General features: G+C 44.8%; 1 protein-coding gene across 1 annotated transcript in view; it reads right to left on the reverse strand.

Moving 5' to 3' along the window:
- Positions 1–365: 365 nt before the first annotated feature.
- DDHD1 (DDHD domain containing 1) overlaps positions 366–25172 on the reverse strand; it is a 78062-nt gene continuing 53255 nt past the window's right edge. The window contains exons 7-12 of the mRNA XM_009899543.2: positions 15755–16017; positions 13079–13154; positions 7591–7740; positions 6038–6290; positions 3809–3991; positions 366–746 (exon numbers count right to left, since the gene is read on the reverse strand). Coding sequence (XP_009897845.2) covers positions 565–746; positions 3809–3991; positions 6038–6290; positions 7591–7740; positions 13079–13154; positions 15755–16017 — 1107 coding nt within the window. The 3' untranslated portion in view covers positions 366–564. The remainder of the gene's footprint in view (positions 747–3808; positions 3992–6037; positions 6291–7590; positions 7741–13078; positions 13155–15754; positions 16018–25172) is intronic.

Here is a 25172-nt window from a genome sequence, read left to right on the forward strand (position 1 = left end):
GATGGTCTTTCAATGGAGAAGAGGACGTGGACCTGAATAAAGTCCTGGAGAAATGACACAAGCGAGTTGTTATTGACTGATACAGAACACATCAGAATATGGCAGTTTTAGGTTTGTCTCTTCACATATATTTTTTGTTAATGGAAATTGATTTTAGATTTGATTTTTGTGTTTTTTTTTTTTTTAAATCAACTAATCTTTTATACTTCAATGAACTAAACAGTCATTATGCTCGTTAACAAGGATGTCACCCAAGCACACCGTGCCACTGTGCTTACAGGATGCTACACATTGTATCAGCTTTTTATACAGTCAAACAAGAATTTGGGGTCATTTCAGGGCTAATTAAGCACTGCAAAAAAAAAAAAAAGTAATGTTTAAAACTATAAAGTGCTTCAAAATACAAATTCAGTTCTGCTTTTCAGAAATAGGAAAAAAACCCCACACCCAAACATGCACTTAAACCTGAAACCTCCATGCCATACATTACTGCAGTTCAACAGTAAACCATCTGGGTTTGTGCCATTTGCTTTAAAACCTTCTTCCCCAGCCCCAGCCAACAATTCAGCTCAAGTCCAAATTGGATTTGTCAGGCTCTTCTTGGTCCTGTTTGTACATGAAGGTGAGGAGGAAAAGCGCGATGTCTAGAGATGACCAGTAGGCAGTGTGCGATGTGACGGCAGACCAGTATCTGCTCTCCACAAGACCTTCCCTGAGCTCAAAATCAATCCTGTGCTCCAGTTCCACTAGAAAAGGAACAAGAAACAAAAGCACCATTAGAGTTGCACATCAGCAGAATCAAAAACCCCAACAGATTTGGATTCTGACTCTTCGTGTCAGAAGAGCAACAAAGACGGGCCAAGGGTCTGGAGAACAGGTCTGGTGAGGGAACTGGGGTGGTTTAGCCTGGAGAAAAGGAGGCTGAGGGGAGACCCTGCTGCTGTCAACGACTCCCTGAAAGGAGATTGAAGCCAGGTGGGAGTCAATCTCTTCTCCCAAGTAACAAGTGAGAGAACAAGAAGCAATGGCCCCACATTGTGCCAGACAAGGCTTAGGTTGGACATTAGAAAAAACTTCTTCCCTGAAAAGGTTGTTAAACCCTGGAATGGGCTGCCCAGGGCAGTGGTAAAGTCCCCATTCCTAGAGGGATTTAAAGGCCATGTAGATGTGGCGATGAGTGACGTGGTTTAGCGGTGACTTGGCAATGACCATGTAGATGTGGTGCTGAGGGACATGGTTTAGTGGTGACTTGGCAGTGTTGGGTTCATGATTGGACTTGATCTTAAAGGTCTTTTCCAATTAAATTGAGCTTATGATTCTAAAACCTAAAGCTTGCAGAAAACTGGCATTTTTTAAGCATCTGTTTTCCTTCTAATAGCTACATAAATACACTTAATTTATGCTCCTGATAAGTACAGAGACGTGTCCAGCTAATGCTGAGGCCCTGCTGGGAAGCACTGACGTTCAGAAGCTGGACACTCAGATCTTTCTAAAATAAATGAACTTCTCACTTCTTCAGTGGCTCCACAAGGAGACTACACCCAGCATTAGAAGCCCTTTCTGAAAACCAGCAGTCCCCATGCAGCACCAGCCCTTTTAATTTCCAGATCATTGCAAAGCTCTTTCAGCAGCTATCCTTTCAAGCTCAATGGCTGCTTTGATTAATTCCACATTCAAGGCAATTTTCACTGCGTCTTTAGCGGGGCCAATGGTTAACCTATTGTTACAGGCACTTCGGGGGTTAGAAAAAAAACAGTAAGAAAAAAATCTCTACAAGGAGCAATAGAATGAAAAGGACAAAACAAAAAGCCTGCTCAGCTCCAAAAGCCAAAACCCCATATTGAGTAAAAAATGCAGCCATTTATCAAAGCCAGTTTGAAGGAATGTTAGTTCTTGGCTGGAAGAGCGCAGAGAGGGAGCATGGCGCTTGGGGAACCGCATCCCTGCGCCTCTGCACAGGAGCATCGCGCACGCAGCGAGGAGAGGAGGTCAGAGCCTTCAAACACCAGGAGATGACCAGACAGAGTCATTTCCACCAAGAGCCATCTGTCCATAAAAGCCAGCCGCTTGGCAGGAAGGACAGCCCGAACGACTCCGTCTGAGAGGCCGTTACGGCAGCTTGGGAGGCAGCCAAGCCCCACCACAAGCCCAGCGGCCGCCCTCTCAGAAGCAAATACTTGGGTTGTGGATTGCATCATTCAGCTCACAGCCTCCCTGGCCTCTGCTCCACGCTCTCCTTCTATGGAGCAGGGACAGGCTTTCAGCAGAGAGGGAGGCAGGAACCACGTAGGCGTGCCTACCCCCCTTCCACCCCCCAAAAGGACCTCACGGCAGCTCCACCATATTTGCTCTCATGCTGCTCTGTTTTCCTCAAGTTTCAAACCAAATCTCTGTCCTCAGCTACAGACTCAGACAGGTTGCCTGCTGAAATGAGCAGTGAAGAACTCGTAGCAATGCATCATGTGGACACTATCACAGGGTACAACATACTTGTGACTCCTTAGATTGCAAAAACCACCCCTCGCCTTGCATCAGTGCCAAGGAGAAGTGTGGAAATAAAACCCACCCAGTATGAATTCCTGCAAAGGAAGTACCTATATTTTTCCATAAAAAGCCAGCTGCAAAAATTGCACATTCTGTTCTGGGAGGTTCAGATCAGGACAAGGGCAGCTTCTGTTTCCAGTCATACGTGCCTGTAGGTTCAGATTGCTTCAGAATCGTACATGCGTGGGGAAATGTAAATAAATCCACTAATGATGAATAGTGACCCGAATTCTCTGCAGGAATTACTTTGTTTTTCCTAGCAGAGAAGCTATTGATATGCAGAGTCTAGGAACTACTGATATGCAGACCTCAGTAACCACAGTTCATAGATACATACACATACACGACTGGGGCACGTGTACGGACAAAACATAAGGTAAGGTAGACTGGAGAGAAGGAAGAAATTTTCTATGCTGAGGGTGGTGAAACACTGTTCCAGGTTGCCCAGAGAGGTGATAGAAGCCCCATCCCTGCAACCATCGCAGGCCAGGTTGACTGGGGCTGTAAGCAACCTGCTGTAGTTGCAGATGTCCCTGCTGTCTGCAGCAGGGCTGGACTAGATGACCTTTAAAGGTCCCTTTCAATCCACATCATAGAATCCTTTTGATTGGAAGAGGCCTTTAAGATCATGATGTCCAACTGTTAACACTATCATGTCACTGCTAGACCACGTCCTTCAGCACCACATCTACACGGCATTTAAATACCTCCAGGGACAGGGACTCCACCACTTCCCAGGGCAGCCTCTTCCAAGGGCTTTATGGTCCTCCAACTTTAACCTCCCTTGGCACAATTTGAGGTTGTTTCCTCTCATCCTGTTTCTTGTTACCTGGGAGAAAAGACCAACTCCCACCTCACTCCAACCTCCTTTCAGGTTGCTACAGAGAGTGAGGAGGTCTCCCCTTAGCCTTTTTTTATCCTGACTAAATAACCTCAGTTCCCTCAGCAGCTCCTCATAAGAATTGTGCTGTAGACCTTTCACCAGCTTCAGTTGCTCTTTGGACACGCTCCAGTACCTCAATATTCTTCTTAGGAAACAAACAAAAAACCCCATTAAAGCCAGAACAAAGAGTCAGTCTTTGGACAGTCTTAAGATATGGAAGAAGCAAGCTCAGGTTCAGTATTTATCATGCTAGAGCAAACCAACCTAACCCAATAGTGACAATATTTTATTACAGTATTTTCGGCCTCTCAAGCATACAGATGGAGCCCCCCCAAGCTCTCGTTTCCACACAGCTTGTAAGGCAGCCTCCTCAGCACTAACCTGTGGGTTCAAGAAACCCCGAGCTGCTGTGTGGTAAAGGCGGTGACCCAGCAGCTGTGGCCTTTTTGTCATCTCCCTCAGCTCCATCTTTTCCTGTCTCCAGTGTCTGTGGGGTGGTTGTGCTAGACCTTCCAAACCTGGAGAAAAGCATCCCACCGAGGCCCTTCCCGATGCTCGCAGCTCCTGCAGTTGGCATGGAGGAAAAAAAACCCCAAACACAAACAGAAGGGCAGCTAAATCAAACAGCAAATTAAAGTGACTGTGGCACCCATGAATTAGAGTTGAGTGACAGATGAGGGAAAACACCATTCATGCTTCTCTAGGGTGGGAACAGCTTATCTGACTTCAGCGTCCACTGTTTATCGTGAGGCCAATCTAGCGTAGAAGCAAAGGCTGTAATTTGGAAGCTGTAGTTAGAGGAGCAAAAATACATGAGAAGATTCTTGCAGCAAGAAATGTGGGACTTTTACAGAGAAGAGTAATTCTTCTAGTCTAAGGCTAAGATCAAAATGCTCTATAACAATGTTAGTACCTTCTGCACTTAAGAATCCTATCCCATTTAAGATACTCCTCTCCTTAAGGATTGTTCTGTTGGCATCACCCCACAGACCCTGAAAACCGTGCTGCAAAGGGACTTTTTTTTGGTTGCTCACTAAGAGGGGTATAAAAGTCAAGAACAGATCTAGGATGTTTTCTCCCGACTTTGCTGCCACCTTATGGACAAGCCATTAAAGTTACTACAGTAACGGCAAAAAGCAACCCTGCTTTGAAACATAACCTACTTCTACTTAAGGACTTGACTTGTTTGATTGGGAAGAATCCTGGCACCAGCTTTCCTCCAAATCCCACAGAGAGGGCTAAAGAAAAGCCTTGAGTCAACAACAACTGCAATCGTGTGCTCAAATGTGAGCTCCAGTAAAAGTGAATTTAAGCTCACTTAAACCAGGGCTCTTTTTGAAACAGAAAGCCAGGAGGGGACAGACTGAATGTCCTGTGGTGAAATCATTAGGTAAATGTAATAGCTCACAAAAAGTGATATTTTTCTTCTATTTGCCAAACCCCAAAAATGCAGTCACAAACCAGACTTCAATTTACCTTTTCCTCCCATAAAGTGGAAATTATTAAATCACCAGGATGTTCCTTCCTTACGGCAGGCAACAATCATAAATTCATAGAATGGCTTGGGTTGGAAGGACCTTCCAGACCATCTACTGCCAACCCCTGTGCCATGGGCAGGGACACCTTCCACTGGACCAGGTTGCTCAAGGCCTCATCCAACCTGGCCTTGAACATCTGCAGGCAGGGGCATCCATGACCTCCTTTGGCAACCTGTTTCAGTGTCTCACCATCCTCACTCTAAAGAATTTCAGCCTAATCTCCAGCCTAATACTGCTCTCCTCAAGATTCAATCCATTGCCTCTCATCCTATCACTACAAGCCCTTGTAAATAGACCCTCCCCAGCTTTCTTGCAGGCCCCTTCAGGTACTGGAAATCTGCTACAAGGTCTCTGTGGAGACGACTTCTCTCCAGGCTGAACAGCCCCCAATTCTTTCAGCCTGTCCCCATAGCAGAGGTGCCCCAGCCTTCTGATCATTTCTGTGGCTTCCTCTGGACCTGCTCCACCAATTTGATGTGCTTGTGCTGGGGTACCAGAGCTGAATGCAGTACTCTAGGGGTGGTCTCACAAGAGCAGAGGGGCAAAATCACCTCCCTTGTCATGCTACTCACACTTCTTTTGATGCAGTGCAGGACATGGCTGGCCTTCTGGGCTCAAAGCGCACATTGCCAGCACCCAGTAAAGCAGCAAGAACATGAACTCCCTGATCTACATCCTCTCCCCACAAGCTTTGACTCCAGCATACATAAACTGTCTTTTCTGCAAAGGAACTATCACCTGGGAGTTAAACAAGCCATAAACCCACACATGACCTTTATAGGTACAACCAAGGAGGTTTGAGGTGCTTGTGGTTGCACCTCAACCATCACACCACAAAGCACTGAAGCCCTACAAGAAAGTCCTACACATTCTTTCCAGTAAGGGTAGTAAGACACTGGCAGAGGTTGCCCAGGGAAGTTGTGGATGCCCCCTCTGTAAAAGTGTTCAAGGCCAGGTTGGGTGAGGCCTTGAGCAATCTGGTCTAGTGGAAGGTGACAGGGAGGCATTAAGGTCCCTTCCAACTCAAACCATTCTATGAATCTACAAAACAAAGGAGATAAAGCAGAGTTACCTAATATACTTGCTTTGCCTATGTTTGTTATAGACTCCCCATAGTGCCGTCGAACCATGACTGGAGAAGTAGTTGGGCTTGGTACAGCCGAAACGCTCTCGCTCTCTGTAACTGAGGTAGTTTCTTTTGTTGGGTTGAGGAAACTTGGCTTCATATGCTCGTAAGGTAGAGGGTTTGCAGTGTTGTACCAGTGGATCTGGACAGGCGAAATGTTGCTGTAGTGTTTCAGAATTAAAGGTTCTAACCTATAGGCCTGCAAGAGTAATTCAGGAAAGACATGATGAGTGGCAAGACTGAAAAACATCCCTGCCCATACAGAGTCCTATCCAATCTCAAACCCAAAACATCTAAGAAGTGGAGCCCAGAATCTGTCAGAATGGTGGTGTTATGTTCGGGTTCACTTTTATTTCCCCAGTCTGGAAGATACATTAGCTGTCCAGTTGCTTGTGCATTTACTGTTGCACATTGCCCTGCAACACTACTTCTACTGCAGCGTGTTTGCAACACACAAGTTACCATCAACAGATGTTGGTCATCGTGGATGGACAGTGCACACTTTAAAGAGTTCAGCTGCTTCTGCACAATGCAACAGAGAGGAAGGAACTGGCCATGTAAACGTGTTGTCTGATGACTCTTTACATGGAGTGCTTATTAAAACCAATCATTTTCAATTTGTTTCATGTAGAAAAGCATTCTGCAGTTCTTTCTCTTAAAACTGAGTAAAGTTACTATCTGCAGAGTGGGATCACAGATTGCAGCCTGACCAACTGTACTGAATGTCCCAGGGGAACTCAGGTTTTGGAGTAGTAGCTGGAGCTGAACAAGATCTTGATGGGTAGATCAAGCACGTTTGGATGGAAGTCTGAAGATACTCAGATTCAGGCAGAGTTAAAACCACAATATTACCCCCAATTTATTATTCTAAGATAAGCATGAAATCAAGCTTGCATCAAAGCAGTTGCCAAGGTGATGCAGATCAAAGGCTCCTTGATAACAGCAAACACTGGCTATCTATAGAAGAGAGTAAGGACAGGGTTGAACCTCTTCCAATCCTGTCCTTCCAAATATGGTCCCATCCTCTACCAACCTGTTACTCTGGACCCTTTGCAGAAAAATAAAACCCCAACACAATGGTGGTTTTGTTTTTCTACAGCATCTTGTAAACTGCTTGTGAACCCTTTTTTTTTAACAGCAGTAGTATCTTTGAACAGCTGATGTTTAACAGAAGTCACTAAGTTAAATACAAGCTGAAACTTGACTGAGAAGGATTATTTCTTATGTCTCTGGGGACCAAAAAAGGCAGAGTAATCTTTAATCTTATGCTTATTAATCTGCAAAGGGAAGCAAAGCATCTGGTACTTAAGGCAATTCTCTGCAGGAACTGCTATTCTACAGGTACAACCCCCAAGCCATTGCATGATAATCATTAACAAATAGTCCTGTGCCGGAACATCCTTGTGTTGGTTCACACCTTTGAAGAGCATACATTAGCACACAGCTGTTGCTTAAAAGTAGTCAAGGTAAAAAAGCTTGCAGCTGCAATTAAAACTCACCACTGGATCTGTTGGATGAAAAATATTCAGCAAGCGGTTACAAATTGTCCTGGGCAGAATGTGGTCTTGACTGCCACTGTTCCCCGGACGGATGCCGCGCAGTGCCAAAAACACTGCTAGCGGAGATCCCATGCAGAAGAAATTCTCAACCTGATTGAGAAATTTGATCCACGTTAACAAGGATGGAAATAATGTTTTAAACATGGCTGGGTTTGAGCTCTCAACTGATTTCTCAGTTTCAACTGAGGGATTTGCACAGTATTGTTAAGTCAGAACAGGGAAGACCACTATAACGTAGATATAACATGAGGATCAAGTTTCCCATTTTCCATTGCTGTGAAAACAGACACATGTTGTGGTGCTACAGCAGTGGAAAACTGAAAAGCAAGTCAGATATTGGAAGTGGAAGAGGTCAACCAACACTGGAAAGGCTGGAGCAAGAAGAATTTGGAAGACACTAAGGAAATGTGGTGAGTTTTACAAGACTGATTTCTCTCGAAACATCCCAAAGCTTACCACATCTCCTTCATCTTACCCTAACCAAGTATTCCATAGTTTTGTTTTGCTGCACCCAACCACTGAGGAAGTAGAAATGCAAGCCACACTGAGCATTAAAGGTGACCTAGAGAATTCAGTCACAGGCATATAGGCTGGTGCTGTCAACAGAACGGTGCTTGTCAAAGCGCCACCACATCAGGAACTGCTGCCAAGGGGCAAGTACAGCACACTAACAGACTCTGTGCTACTCTCATGTCATGTAAAGTTACTATAACTTTGCTCTAAAAAGACTGCCTCTAGCTCTGAGGCAACTGAGTAAACCTGACCTGCAACTGCTAACCCATCTGACAGAGGTGACCATAGGTGAACATAGAACCACAGGATTCTTTTGGTTAGAAAAGACCTTTGAGTTCAACCATTCTCTAATTTTATGAAGGCTGCTGCCAAGCCATGTCCCTCAGCACTGAATCCCTGCATCTTTGAAGCACCTCCAGGGATGGGGATTTAGCCACCTTCCTTGGGAGCCTGTTCCAGTGTTTGAGAACCTTAACACTGGAAGGTGAGTACCCTAACCTAGATTGGGACTCAACAGGGACCAAGAGGTGAATGGGTCTGTATCCCATTACTAACCCTCAGCCATCATCTCCTAGAAACACCAGGTGTAAAACTCTGTAGTTATAACATAGAATCATAGAATTGAAGGGACCTTTAAAGGTCAAGTCCAGGGACATCTGCAGCAAGATCAGGTTGCTCAGAGCCCTAAACAACCTGACATGGCATGATGCCAGGAAGGGGGCATCTACCACCTGTCTGGGCAACCTGGGCCAACATTCCACACTTTTGTAAGTCAAAATTATTTTTTAACCTTTAAAGTATTTCCTTCTATGAAAAATAAACTTCACCATTATGAGACCTTCACTGCAGCTTGCCCAGTTTGCAGGGCACTACAACCAAGCAACTCCTAGTGTGCTGCTACTAAGCTGCATTCTTGCTAAGTGCATGTGGAGGACGCTTGGATTCCCATGTGCCTTCTCTATACATCAGCACATGGAGTGAGGGTGTAGAAATAATAGTCTGTTTCATCTATCAGATTCCAGCACTGCACAAAACATTCCTCCTCCTCTGTCTTGGCTCTGGCACCCCACCTCTTCCTTCCAACAACCATCTCGGTCTTCAGCAAAGCTATTCAGTGTCATACGCTGCAAAGCTCTGCTCTGTCATCTCCATTGTTCCTTCAGTCTAGTCAAAGCTTCTCTCCTTTCTTAGAATGAAGCTATACACAGACCCTTCCATCCTTGCACTTCGGACAAAAAAAGCTTTCTCATCTTCAGATAACAGAAGAGGATATTCACCATGCAATCCTTTAAAGTGAACAAGCAACCTTTGGCCCTTTAGTCCATCTGATACTCCTGTATCCACCACCTGGAGCACGCAATTATGGTCTTTCTGCTTCAGAAAGAAATCAGAACGCCACTAGCAGCTTACACCTGCTAGCAGGTTCTTGAAAGATGTTTTCATGATTTCCCCTTAGCCAACTGCAGACCAGGCCAAAATCTTACAAGGTAAATACTTTTGGTGGTTACATGGTGCATGGCTTTTGCCCTGTTATTTCTGTTCCTAGACACAAGATTAACAGTGTCAACAGACACAAGCTTTCTTCTTGGAGAGTGCTCTTCTTTGCTATGTATTTTCTTACACACACCAGCCTTTCAGTGTGGTTTCCCAGCTCTGGAAATGCTTACAAAGTACCAAGAGGTGGGGGCACATTAATGGGTAGCACTAGACCAACACCAAAGCAGTGAATACTAGAAATCACAATTAAATCTTCCAAAAATAAAGTCCTCTAAATTGCAGCCATTAGACTCTCAGCGCTGCTGCAGAGTGGCTGATGAGAAGATTGCCATAAGATGAAACCCATTGGGAACTAAGGACTAAAATCCTTCTATAAAACATTCATTTTTGTGTTTCTCCTAGAAGCAGGAATGGAGCACTTCACATATAGCCCTGCAAATGTTTAATCACAAGGAAGAAAGGTTTAATACTCAGGCAAGCACTTTTCTTCTGGGTATGATTAATAAACAGAAGACTTAATGAATTTATTTGTATTTTAAGTGGAAGCTGAGCCAAAGAGTCATCCATTCACCTTCAGACTGCAGGATTTTCCAAAGTAAATAACCAAAATCAGCTGAATGAGCTCACATAAGTGAGGCAGCACAGCTCTGCTGTGCATAGGTGAATGTGGGGGAGAAACAAATGTTGTTTAGTGGTGATGTTAAAACAATTACAATTTACGGCTCTGTGTTGTCTTTCAGCCTGAAGTATCCCAAATATCCTCCTAGAATGAGGAAGTAAAGATCTCTGCACCAGCCTCTACCTGTTTCTACACCCAGAAATGCCCTGCAGCTATGACAGACAAAGGCAACAAAAACCTCCACAGGTGTAACACACAGAGAACTGAACTGGGCAGTGTGTGTTGAACTCTATGGCACATTCCTGAATTGGATTTAAAGGCTTCCTCGTCTCAGATAAGGCTGCACATCAGCAGCCATTAAGCTCTTGTAATTCTTGTACACATGCTAAATCACTAGTAATAAAAGTAATTTGTGATAGTTATCAACACTGATATCACTGTCAGATGATGCTACATAGAAACCACAAGGTTAAGCACTTGAGCTTCTTACAGAAGAGTGTCTTTAACCCTGGGTGAATGAGAAGTGCTAAGAAATCCTCAAGCACCTTGGGCCAGCACACTGACAAGTCCAGATTTCAATGGATTTCCATATTAGTCGTAGGGAGCAGTGTGTCTTGTCCTCCTCTTCTCAACTGTGACTGAAAATCAACTTTTGACAGTTATTTTCATGCACCACAGAGTCATAAAGAGGCAGGTATCACATCATCTTTCATGTTCTTCAGCCCCTTTAACCTTTTCCTCCAACCCCTCTCACACAGCTGGTGGGGAGAAGGCTGAGCTTCTACAAAGAGTGTTTGCTTTGCTCCTAACACACACAGTTCCCATCAATGTAAGTGCATTCAATTATAGCATCTGAGAAGCAGAGGAAGAGAGAAAGATACCTCACCCTCAAGTTCTCCTTCTGGTGGCTTGTCCAATATATTATTAGAGTACAAGACACTTTGTATCTTCAGGCTTGGTGGTTTTGTTTCTGCCCCAAAGGCTCAGTCAATTGCAAAGAGCATTTCAACACCGGCCAAGTGAGCTGCTGAATTTATTCTTGCACTTGCCTTGCCAGAAGCAACCTCTGTGCTTGCTCAACATCAGCAAGCTTAACTTTGCTTAATGTAGGACTAGAGACTCTCTCTCATCCTGGGAAGCTTAATTTGTTGAAGTCCATAAAAGAGGCAACACATCAACAGTGCTGAGCCTTTTTCATGACAGTTGTACATGCCCATTAGAGCCTAAGGAGATCAGTGCCCAGAGTCCAGTCTCCTCCATCACACAGACTAAAATAATTGGTCAATCAAGCATTTGTGGTGAATGGCAACTCATGATCAAAGCAGAGCTTCGGTCTGCCATGAAGAGTCAAGGTGCAGGTACCTACAAAGTTGTTGTTGGTGGTACCTACAAAGCAGTTCATTCTCTTCCAACAAGCTTGTCACACTCAGTAAGCAGGACTGGGCTGCTAATGAGCAACTATCTTTCCATCAGCCTGCTGAAACCCTCTTTTGGCAGAAGCACTTTGCCCTCATGTTCATGGGAAGCCTCTCTCTTTCCCTGGAGCTCTGTCTCCGGCATGATAATTGAACAATTACAGAATCACAGAATGGCAGCAGTTGGAAGGGACCTCTGGAGACCCTCCAGTCCAACCCACCTGCTAAAGCAGGGACACCCACAGCAGCTTGCCCTGGATCACAATGTGCAGGTGGGTTTGGAATCTCTCCAGAGAAGGAGACTCCACACTCCACAACCTCCCTGGGCAGCCTTTTCAACGAAAGTCACTAGTGTAAAGTTTCTCAGAAACAAAACATCTTCCTCTCAGTAAGGGATGTACTGCAGTGGAAAACTACCTAGCAGTAATCCTCCCTTTCTCTTCCCCTCCTTTCCTGCTCCCCCTGAAAGACAACTGTTCAAAAACTCTTCAGTTTAAACACAACTTAGTGGAGAAAATTTTTCACAGAGCTGGAGGAATATTGGCTTGACTCCAGCTTCCTTGATGGTAGAGATAATAGCATGATACACACTTCTGAGCAGTGATGAGAAGGAGAAGGCTATGACAAACTGAATTATGGTTAGCTTTCTCTTTTTTATAGCTCAAGACTGACCTTGGCTTCTGGGAGTCCTTCTGAACTCAGATGGAAAGAAAAAGGGCAGATACAGACACAATAATCTATTTTGTTCTCATCTGTCATGTCACATCTTTATGATTTAAAATGTCAGGATAGTTGAGCAACTAGAGAATGGTGTACATCCCACCAAAAAGCTAGCAAAAATCTTCCCCCCAACACTAAAAAGTTCTGGCAAATTTGTACAGCTGATTAGCAAGCCATCTCTTTCATGAGACTAGAAGTAACTTGTGCTAACTGTCAGAGCAGAATAATTTGGGAGGAAAATCCACCACTGGAGGAAAATTCAATCAGGTTTGCTGAGAGCTGTGACATGCTAAAAGTAATCCCCGAGGGAAATGGATTAGTCAACACAGTAGAAGTGAAATTGTTTAAGATGCATGATGAATGTCATTTGCCAAATGGCTTTTATCTTTCCACACAGTTGTCTGTGTGTGTAGCAACAACAACTTATATAAAGGTTTATGTATTTACATATAAATATTTGTAACAAAAAATAGATGAATCTAGGAATGTATTTACATTGACACATGGACACAGACTTCAACCAACACACTGAAATGATTCTACCAACATCAACTCTAGGGACATGGAATAACCCCACCCAACCCAGCAAACAGGATCATTCCTATTGCAGATGTATTTTTACAGCAAGGAGAACATTCAGGAGAAACCTCTCAAATATACATACCTTAAATTTTAAGACAGGTGGTTTTGATATGGTGGATGCCTTTAACCCATATAACCTCTCTTCAATTTCTCTCAACCTAGAAAATAGAGATCTTTCTGAGATCCAATAAAAAATGCAGCCTTAACCTCTCTGATCCAAACAGGCATTCCTGTGGGGTCCAACAGTTTTGTCTGCTGGGAAGAGAGAGTGATGGTGTCAGTATTTCTTTGAGGCAGTTCAATTGATTAAGAATCAGTATATGTGAAATCCTCTTTCTCTGACCACAGAAGAAATCAATCAACACTTGACAGTTTCCTTGTTCAGCACCCCAAGCATCTGCCTAGCCTCTTTCCTCAGGAGCAGGTGATTCACCTCCTGTTTCCTCAGTGTTTTTTGCAGTTAAATCATCTGTTTTGGTTTGGGTTTCTTATTAAAAAAAAAACAAAGCCAGAGGAAATTCTGTGGCCCAAGCATTATGGAGGTCTCTAGTTTGGGGGAATAGCTGGAGAACAGTGTCCCACCCTTTCAGCTGGCATTAAAAAGGTTGGGCACATTCAGTTAGCTTGAGTTTAAAAAGCAGCTACAACAAAAAGCAAAACTGTCACCAGTCTCAGAACATTATACCTTTCAGAGATGGGAGACTTCATCTCATAACATTCACAGGTTCATACAATGGGTTGGGTTGGATTGGAAGGGACCTTAAAAATCATCTAGTTCTAACCCTCCCTTAGACCAGGTTGCTCAAGTTCCATGTAAGTGTTACAGAAACAAGTACCTTAAGATTAACCTCTGCCACCCTGGTTAAAAAGAACCAAGTCTGGAGCTAAAACTTCCCACAGACTTTCCAGTACTGTCAAAAAATGGTTGTGTGGTTCAGTCTTAAAAAAGGAAGGCATGAAGAATATTCAGCTCTTGTGAACTGTTGTTGAAGGTTTCCAATGCCTGACCTCACACCCTGTGTGTGATTCTACAGTGTAGAATATTTGTAGGTGCTACAACACATCTTGCATAAGCACTTTCAGAAATCCACTCTGTGTTTGCCAACCTTACAGCACCAGAAATCCAGAAGTTACAGGATGTTATCAGAAGATTTTCTGTTGTTTCAGTCTGAACTGTGCTGGAGATGTTTCACAAAATGGAGTTACTCTTTCTAGATGGAAGTGCCAGTGTAGAATGGTACTTGGATTACTATGAATGCAACCTGAAGAACTTCAAAAGGTGCCTCAGGAGCTGGAACATGGTATATCTTCTCTGATGATATGCTAGTGGTAAGCCTGAAGGATGTGCCTGGACAATTTCATTAGAATCACAGAATGGTTTGGGTTGGAAGGGACCTTAAATATCATCTAGCTCCAACCCCCCTGCTACGGGCAGGGCCACCTTCCACTAGAGCAGATTGTTCCAAGACCCATCCAGTGTGGCTCTGAACACTTCCAGGGATGCAACATCCACAAATTCTCTGGGTAACACCACCCTTATAGTGAACAGTTCCTTCCTTATATCTAATCTAAATCTCCCCTCTTTCAACTTGAAATCTTCACTCCTTCTGTTACCACACTCCCTGATGAAGAGTCTCTCATCTTTCCTGTAGGCCCCACTTAAGTACTGGAAGGCAGCTAGGAAGTCTCCCCACAGCCCTTTCCTTCTCCATCCTGAACAACCACCACCAACTACGTTTATTACTTTCCTTCTCTCACAAAGACTGCACTTTATCCAGCCTTGCAGCTGACAAGAGATGTCCTGTACCAATCCATAATTACATAGAATCACAGAATACAAGATTGGAAGGAACCTCAAGGATCATCTGGTCCAACCTTTGATGTACTGATTTCAAGCAGGGCAGGAGATTTGAAGCTGTATTAATGCTTCCAAGGTACCACCAATACTACAACAGGTTTCAAGAAGAAACCAAACAGAACTGTGACCATGACTGATCCTCAGTTCCACTGGCAAAACTGAAGCTCAGGCTTCATCTATGGGTGTCTTAATAGTACCTCAATACCCAGGTTAGGACAGGTAAGACACCTTAACACTGTGGAGACATCATGATGATCTGCAATGTCCTCTGACACCAAGAGTCCCTACGAACACTTGCAAGGTGCCAAAACTGAGACTGTCTGTCACAGTGGGGAGTGCTGCTTTACACTCCCAATGGCACCAACATTTCTAGATGTGAGCAGGAAGAAGCTGGTAGGTGATCTGCAGGCCAGTAGCAACCCCATAAGCCAAATCCCAGCAATTACATCTGTATCCAGTTGGTGGAGCTCAATTTCTTAGGCTCAGCTTGGAAAACTCTTTTTGCTCTAGCAACTTGGGAATTTGACTGCTCAGGTTCTGCTCAGTACTACAGCTCACTGCCCACCTGTAAGCTACTTTGTTGTGCTTCTCAAGTATCTGAAGGGCTAATGGCCTGACCTCCTTTCTTCTTGGCTATGATCTGCTCCCACTTCATCTAGTCAGTGAGCAGCAGCTACTTGCTTGGTTCTGGTACAGCCCATAGGATGTGGATTTAGAGCTTCTATTGCAGTGCCAGCTCCCTTTGCCTGCTTAGTCCTGCGTTTAGCTTTCACCACAGCCACTCAAGGGAAGAACATCAGCCACAAAAGATAACAGCCATGGTTAAGTTCTGGAAACACTCAAAGAGCACCATCTTGAGATGTGGTTTTCTCCTTTGATTATCAGAAGTGGGTGCATTACCGTTGTTTAGTTACATAAAGCTCTTCAAGCAAACGTTGCTCCTCATAGCTCATCCAACGGTCTTCAAGCTCCTCCTCTTCCTTCTGCAGCAACTGTTCATAAAGCCTGACTGGGTTCCAACCAGTCATGATGTCGTAGGTGATGACGCAGCCCAAGGAGTGGGACACAATGGAGACTTTCCCTCCTTTCTCCTCGAACTCAGGATTCCGGGAGCAGAAGAGCGTGTACAGCCGGTTCAGCTCCTGCTGCAGCCCTTTCACCAGCTGTTTTGACAGGGTAAGGAAAGAAAGTTTAATATCAACATCTTATCACTCTTGTTCATGCATGCTCATGTACTACACCGGCCAGCTTCCCAAGCATGCATCTAGGGTGAACATAACTAAGTCTCTTCACATACATTTGGAAGATGAGTAAAATCTAATGGCTAGTAGCAGCAGCAGCTCCTCTGACTGTCACTGGATTCAGCAGCTCATCTCTCCCCTCCACACCCAGCAGCAATGGTCACAGAGGACACCTGGTGACCCTAGAACTGCTACACTACATAACCCACAGCACTGCATTGAAAGAAACCTTTTAACAAATGACATGTCTGCTTAAATGACTTCACAGCATCCTGTGAGGTGAGCAACAGCAAGGTACTTGGTTGTCACTAGCGGTCCATTAGCACAACAGTGACTAATTAACACCACTGCATTTCCCTTATTGGATGTTTTGCTCGTTTTTTCACAGCACTGAACGATTCTCCTGTGTCAGAGGTTTAGCTCTTTTTTTTAACCTAAGGAGGCTGAGCCATACATGGTCTAGAATCGACTCACATCAAGACATTCTCTCTCTTCTCCATTTATTCAAGTAAGCATCAGCATTCATAGAACTATACATTGGTTTGGGTCAGAATGGACCTTTCAAGGTCATCTAGTCCAATCCCCCTACACCAAGCAGGGACAACTGCAACTAGATCCTCTTTGCCCTGCACCCCTGCTATTGATCAGAACTGAGAGGATGCCCTCTCACACTGCTCCTCCTCTCCAGGCTAAACAGCCCCAGGTCTCTCAGCCTTTCCCCCTCACAGAGATGCTCCAGGCCCCTCAGTGTCTTTGCAGCCTCCACTGAACTCTCTCCAGTAGATCCCTGTCTTTTTTGAACTGGGGAGCCCAGAACTGGATCCAGTACTCCAGATATGGCCCTACTAGGGCAAAGTAGAGGGGGAGAAGAACCTCCCTTGCCCTGCTGGCCACATTCTTCTTGATGCCCCCCCAGGATACCATTAGCTTTCTTGGCCACAAAATGCTAATATATACATATGCAATTTATACAGAATGATATCAATTATCACAGAAATTAGAGAGAAAAGTTCAAAACTCTGAGATTAAGGAACTAGACAATACATAAGAAAAAGAAAAGGCATCTTTGCTTGTAGAACTCAGCATGGTAACTGAGCAATGCTTCCAGGCTGTGGCAGAGAGGAGGACCAACAAGAAATTGCAAATCATCCCCTTGTTAGCAGCAGGAAATTAAAGCTATAGAAGATGTAATTTCAGCATGATTTTTCAAGAGCCTGAATCATTACTGGATATAAATATGGATGGCACGAGGACTGTCAGTGTTTGAGACACATTTGACTAAGTGAGAATCCACACATCCAACCCCCTGCCTAAAGCGCTGTGAAATGATTACCAAAGCCTTCCAACAGCTTGGGGAAATCAGGATTTTAATACCTATTCTCGAGTATTTTTGACTGTGACATTGCCTCATTCTTGTATTTGGCTCTGTAGAGACTTTGGGAACTACTTTCACACATGAACAAGCAGGCAGAGGTTTTAGCAAGAGTTGGAGCTGAAAACAGAAATCAGGACTAGCTTTGGCTGGCTGGAATGTTCTCCACTTAGGAAAGTTTTGATCAAAATCCAGAGCACAATAGCAAAGATCTGTTGAAACTGAAGTGTTTTGGGATTCCTGCCAGGAGCTCAGTGAAGCAAGGGAATACTGATAGCCAGCAGCTTGTGTGGCTGGCTGCTGTGGAACCTTCCATGGGAGCCAACACACATCATCCTGCCATCAGGGAACACAACAGGGAGCCCATAACCTCCAGCCATGCAGCTGACACTCTGGGTGGAGCACTGCCTTCAGGTTTGAGAGCTGGTGGTGTTAAAAATGCCAAGCAAAGTAGTGCTGGATTCATCAAGGCTTCCACCATCCCTGACAGTACAGTAGGGAAATGAGTAATGTCATCTTAGAATCATGGAATTGTTTAGGTTGGAAAAGACCTTTAAGATCATCAAGTCAAACTGTTAACCCATCACTGCCAAGTCTACCACTACACCATGTCACCAAGCACCAAATTTACCTGTCTTTTAAATCCCTTCAGGGATTATACATTTTTATCCACAGCTTGCCTTTTTTGCTCACCCAGAGCTTGCTGACAACTTCTCCTGCTCTCACTGCACATCCATCCAATGACCTCTGGAAGCCCTTTTCCCTCTGTCTTCCCTGGTGTTTCTGACAACCCCAAGCCTCATCACCTGCCACTCCATGGAATCTATTATATCCTTAGGAAGCACCTGCTGGTTTCTACCTGAAAACAGGAAAGCAGAAATCATCCAGGAAAACAAAAAAGGTGAGTAACAGAATGCAACATGATCAGATCCACCTCTCTCTCTTCCCATCTCCCCTCATCTCCTCTCTCCCAGTTCCCACCTTAATTTGGGGACCACTCCAACAGCTGTTTCTCCAGCCCCCTTGGCAGAGGCATTTTTTGACAGCCCTCCCAGTAGGGCTTGCCTCAAGAAGAGACTGGAGTTCTCTTGGATTGCTGCCCAATCCATACTGCCATCTCTTAAGACTTCTGCCACAGACAAAACAAGCACAAATATCTCACAAAAGAATAAATGTGACAGCAGTAGACTGAGGAATTTTTTTTTTCCCCTCTCGTTGCAGCTGCTCACACAAATGCTGCTTGCTGCTCTGACTGCTAAAGAGCTGGCTGCTCACTCTGCTCCATCACCCTCAGCTCTTCCAGAAGGTCCAGTGAAATGAACAGCTCAAACCACGGTGACAAAGGGAGCCCTTCCTATTCCTTCAAAAAATCCCTTCCTCCCAGCCGAACTTTCTACCACAGCATTAGCTCAAGCATCAGCTTGAGCATGCTGCAATAGTGGAAATAAAAGTGCAGAAAAATATTTCAGTGGTCCTATTTTTCCCCCCAGGAAAGGTTCTTTCTCCTTGTTTTGCTCTTTTTAGGGGAAAATTTCCTCCTTTTCCTCCTTGTTTCAGTGCAGAATTCAATGGCTAGGAGCCTTGTGGTAGTGCTGCAAATATTCATAGCTACCCAGAGAAAATGAAATGCAAACAGAGCAGGGTTTTGCAATGCCTGAAGCCTTTAATATAATCAAATTTCTGAGGCTGATTTTACAGCAAGACCTAATCAGGCAGATGAAGCACCCCACAGATCTCAGGCTGGAGAGAGAACCCTCAGGCACTATTAAATTTTCAGACCTGCTTAATTCTGTTTAATATCTTTATCAATGACCTGACAAGGGGATTGAGGGCACCCTCACTAAGTTTGCAGACAACACTAAGCTGAGAGTGAGTGTCAATCTGCTTGAGGGTAGGGAGGCTCTACAGAGGGGTCTGGATATGCTGGATTCATGGGTTGAGGTCAGTGGGATGAGGTTCAACAAGGCCAAGTGCTGGGTCCTGCACTTGGGGTCACAACAACTTTGTGAACGCACCAGACTTGGGGCAGAGTGGCTGGAGACTGCCCAGAGGAAAAAGACCTTCCAACCCCTACCATTCTGTGATTCTATGTGTTGGCCAATAGTTGGCTAAATACGAGCCACTGTGTGCCCAGGTGGCCAAGAAGGCAAACAGCATCCTGGCCTGCATCAGGAATAGCATGGCCAGCAGGACCAGGGCAGGGATTGTCCCCCTGTACTTAGCACTGGTGAGGCCACACCTTTAATACAATACTGGTTTGGGCCACCCTTCCTCCAAGGACACTGAGGTGCTGGAGTGTGTTCAGAGAACAACAAAGGTAGTGAAGGGTCTGGAGAATAAGTCTTGTGAGGAGCAGTAGAGGGAACTAGGGGTGTTGAGCCTGAAGAAAAGAAGGCTGAGGGGAGACCTTCTGGGTCTCTACAACTCCCTGAAAGGAGGCTGGAGCCAACTGGGAGTAGGTCTCTCTTCTACCAAGGAACAAATAGTAAGACAAAAAGACATGGCCTCAACTTGTGCCAGGGGAGGTTTAGGCTGGACACTGGGAAACATGTCTTTTCTGAAAGGGTTATCAGGCCCTGGAACAGGTTGTCCAGGGAAGTGGTGGACTCACCATCCCTAGAGGGGTTGAAAAGCTGTGTAGATGTGGTACTGAGGGACATGGTTTAGGGGTGACCTAGCAGTGTTAGATTAATGGTTGGTTGGACTCAATGATTTTCTATCTTACACAATTCTATTATTCTATGACTCAAACTACCAGAAGCATAGATACTTGAGAGACAGCTTGACACAGTTTGACAAGGCAGCATCCAGGAAATGGATGCATCTCCTACACATTCTAGTCTGGTCCCAAAGAGTAAGGGAGAGTCTTGATTACCAGTAGTCAAAGATCTCACCAAAACACAGTGAATGGAGAAAAAAATGCCACTGGACAACTCATCAGATGTGGCATGGTACTGTTCTTCTACAAAATTCTTCTGGGAACATGATTCATGCTTGCTTCATAAAAAGCAGATTGATTACTAGTTGCCTGAAGCTCCCTTTATCAGCTGAAGTTTTGCCAACAAATCTTCCCTGCAGGAAACCCAAGCCCACTAGATCAAGTTGCTCAGAAGTCACCAGCTTATATTCTGACAAACAGAGGTTAAATGCTCAATGCCCTTCACAAACCATGTTAGAGGCACAAACCAAATTCTGCACATTCACAGAGAGCCAGTGCCGACAGCTGTGCAGTCTGAGGGAAGCCAAGAACAAGGCTGTCAACCAAGGAATGGGTTGTTGGACTTGCTCAGACTGACAATCCCCTCTCCTTTCCAATGATATGCCTGCTTGGCATATCATTTCCAAGAAGTCAAAAAAATAACAGCCCATTCCACCTGGTCAGGAATCCTGGTGGCAAGGGATGAAGACAAGGCCGGAATCATGAGTCAGATGAGACACATCAGTGTCATTTCCAGCAGAAGAAGGAGCAGTGGCAAGGCTGATAATAAACACTGAAGAATCCTATCTCTTATCACCTCTTGGGTACTGGGGAACTGCTTGATCGTGATGGGAAAGCAAGTAACTGTGTAAGCAGTGACACACTGAAAGCTGCTGCCCGTCTCAGCTGAAGCCCTTTGGTGCAGAACATTAACAGCATCCTGTGCTGAACTGGAAAAAACAACAAGCCTCTGAGTCTCTGGCACCAGCATCCAACACAGCTGTTCATTCCTCTTCAGATGCAAAAGAAGCCTCACAAGACACCACCATAAATAATCACTTCTGTTTCCTCCAGGAGGAGGAAGAACTTAAAATCACAGAAGCACAGAATGCTTCAGGTAGGAAGATATCTTTTAAAGTCATCTAGCCCCCAGCAGTCAGCAGGGACATCTGCAACTAGAGCAGGCTGCTCAGAGGCATCTAACACTTTCTCTGGGAAACCTGTACTGGTGGTGCACCACACTCATTGTCAAAAACGTCTTCCTTCTCTCCAGTCTGAATCTCCCTCTTTCAGGTCAAAGCCATCACCCCTTGTCCTGTACCAACAGGCCCTGCTCAACTGTCTGTCCCTGTCTTTCTTATCAGCCCTCTTAAAGGACTGCAAGACTGCAATAAAGTCTCCCTGGAGCCTTCTCCAGGCTGAATAACCCCCAAACTGATCTTCCTGCTCAGAGCAATACCTGTTCCAGTTCATTAAGGAAGTGATTAGCCCCTCTGCAGCTAATTGGAGTGAGTCCTGCAAGGTCAGGCCTTACCATCCCCCCAGGAGAAGCCCCATGCTCAGTCAAGAGGGATTCCACCTTGGGTACTTTGCCCATTCTAGTGGGCAGATCACTAGGGTCAATGGGGTTTTTCATTGCATGCCAAAAGTACCAGGATAGAAAATTACATTTTCCCTTCAATACCCTGGAAATGAGTTTTTTTCAGAGAAAGCAAGGAGTACAAAACTCCTGCTGGGACCCTGATCACAGAAGTAAGTGAGCTGGCGCTGCTCTCGCTCAGATCCTCAATGATGTGTTCACTGCCAAAACTTGAATATAGCACTCCAGACCCAGCCTCTTTGATCTGTCAAAGTCAACAAAACCACTTGCTCTCCTCTTGGACTACACTGCTTGTTCTCTTCTGAGACTGCTCTCAGCTCTGACCACCCCCTTGTTGTAACTTTCTGAGGTCCTTTGTCTCTGCTGCCTTCACAATACCCTTACCCAACGGGCAATCTTCTCACATGAACAGCTTGAAGCAGGAGAGAAAAAAACTTAAGATAGCTCCATATGAAAAGGGAGTGCAGGAAACTTGACCTCTGTACCCCTCCAGCTTAAGCAGTGTAACTGTTTTCGTAGGCTTTGTGGGAAAGGAATTTTAAGGAGATCTGAAGAACAGTGTTGCAGCAGCTCCCTCCAAACCTCAAGAGAACTTCAGGAGAAAGTGCAAACTCATTTGAAATTCAGCAATCAGGCAATAAGAAGGTGTGTGAGGCAACTGGAGGTGGAAGGTCCTTAAAAGCCAACTAAAGAGCTGCAAGCTCAAGGATGGATTGTTAAGGAGCAGGAAAGCAAAGACAAGAAGTGTTTGCTTCATGTGAACCAGGAGAAGGTGCCAGCACACAACATGGGCCTGGATGGTGAGACTGCTGACCCTCCAGAATACAAGTTGTCAGGCTTCCCGACAGCATCACTGACGGCTGCCAGGAGAGTGTCACAACAACAGATGAGAGGCCAGAACGACACCTAGCTGTGTGAAGAGACAGGACTGGCTGTGTGTCTTAGTGATGTGAGAGAAAGAAGATCTGCCCGGACCTGAGTCTCTCTCTCAATTCGTACTGCTGCTGATGAAAAGCTGAGTCTAACTCACTTCCGACCAAGTCACTGTGTTCAAGGCTAAGTGTAGGCTCAGGCAGATCCAGACACCTGTCACTTCGTAAAGTCAAGAGTAGATTCAAGGACAATCAAGGACAAGCCATCAAAGTGCTGCCAAGCAGCTCCTAGACTATTAGGTTCACCAGAGTAAGCAAACTCAGGGCTGAAATAGTCTCAGTTAAAAATGTCCTGCTTCACATCCCTCTTGTTTTCAAACATGCATAAACCAGTTGCCTTTTACAGCTGAAAGGATTGCTGAAGTGCCTCCAAAGAAAGGCAATCAAGGTGAGGGGTTCAGAGGAACAGCTGAGGGAACTGGGATTCTTTAGCCTGGAGAAAAGGAGGCTGAGGGGAGACCTATTGGCTCTCTAGAACTCCCTGAAAGAAGGCTGTAGCCAGGTGGGGGTTGGTCTCTTCTCCCAAGGAACAAGCAATAGGACAAGAGGAAACAGCCTCAAGTTGTGCCAGGGGAGGATTAGGTTCGACATTAGGGAAAACATTTTCATAGAAATTGTTGTCAAAGCCTGGAACAGGCTGCCCAAGGAAGTGGTGGAGTCCCCATCCCTGGAGGGCTTTAAAAGCCTTGTAAATGTGGTGCTGAGGGACATGGTTTAGTGGTAGACTTGGCAGTGCTGGGTTAAAGGTTGGACTCAATGTCTTTGAAGGTCTTTTCCAAGCTAAACAACTCCATGATTTTATAAGAGAAGAACATTGCCATTGCAAAACCTCACATCAAAGAATGATGAAGACTCTCGGAAGAGTTAATATTTGTCCTGACTTTCAAGGGTATAGTCATTAATTCCCCTTTTTAGTACAACAGGCAGATCATCAAGCCATTCAAGGTGGACAGTGAAGTTTGCTCAAGGGAGCAATACTAGGTTGGCTGAATTGCACTGCATTCTCCCTGGCCTCCTGAAGCCTGTAATGACCCTCCAACACCAAACCCACAGCCAGCACATCCCAGATCCCAGCTTCTTCATTTCCTCTCCTCAGCTGGTGAGGAATGTTCAATATCCCCTAGGTTTCCTTGCTCTCCAGCTGTGGTGGAAGTAATCCATAAACATCTCCTACTAATTTTCTAAGGCTACTGTAATATTTGCATTAAATCTTTAGAGCTCTTGGGATGACAGATGTAAATAACATTTATCCTGCACTGAAAGCATTTTCTGCCAAGATATAGATCAATAATTTACAGAATTACAATTAGGCTGCAAGTAAGTACAGTGAAGACCAGTAAAATAAGCATTTAGCCATATAATGGAGGTGACAACACTGAATTTACTATGCATCAATTAGCCTTCTTAATCTCTCCTACAGCCATTTATTATTAAAGGAATATGAAGCTACAGTGACACAGATGTGAAATAAAGTCACCCACTGAAGACACTCAAACCCAAGATGATGTCAGAATTAAAATATTAAGTGAGTGTTCATTTAAAAACAGGCACATGTGCACCCAAATATCCATTTATTGGTTTTCCTTATTGTCTGTGCCACGTTTAAAAAGTGATTCTGTTTTACTCATCATGGACCACTGCACAGGCGAGAAACTGCAGAGCACAATCCACTTTGCAGCCACACACAAATGCTCTGTTGGCTGCATTCTCCTGACTGAACCCTGAGACCAGGCTGTCTGAGATGTTCACAGGGCTGCACTGAATTATTAATACTTGTCTGGTATCAAATGACATGTCAGAAGTCAGGGGCACTTTTGGGATATTCTCCTACCATGCTGCTGAAGAAACAATACTTGAAATGAGAGAGGAGGTCATCCACCATGCTCCTGTAACACTTAGCAGAGCAACACATCTGCATCTCAAACAGCTCCCTGCTGTCTCCTGTGAAAGCCTACACAGAATCACAGAATTGTTTAGGTTGGAAGAGACCTTTAAGATCATCAAGTCCAACCATTAAACCATCATTACCAAGACCACCACTAAACCATGTCCCTCAGCACCACATCTACACAGCTTTTAAATCCCTTCAGGGATGGTGTCTCCACCACTTCCCTGGACAGCCTGTTCCAGGCCTTGACAACACTTTCAGTCAAGAAATTTCTCTCTATGCCCAACCTAAAGCTCCCCTGACAAGGCTTCTTCCTCCCAAAAGAAGATAGTGGCTGCCCACTTGCAAATCCCTTAACGAGTTGTTTGAAGAGTGGTCAAAAAGCTTTAAAGAAGCAATTACGATACAAAAAATTCTTGGAAGCAGAAAGAAAATTCCCATGGAAGTACTGCTGAGGAGTCGCCAGGTGAACTTTGTCAGCTTTACTCAAGGCTCCATTTATTTCACAACAAAGTTTAATCAGCTCCTTTAGAGAGAGATAGTTCTAGTTTTTCTGTATGGAAAGCACCAGGAGTGCCTATACTACA

The sequence above is a fragment of the Dryobates pubescens genome, chromosome 5 (assembly GCF_014839835.1).
Source record: "Dryobates pubescens isolate bDryPub1 chromosome 5, bDryPub1.pri, whole genome shotgun sequence".
NCBI lineage: Eukaryota > Metazoa > Chordata > Aves > Piciformes > Picidae > Dryobates > Dryobates pubescens.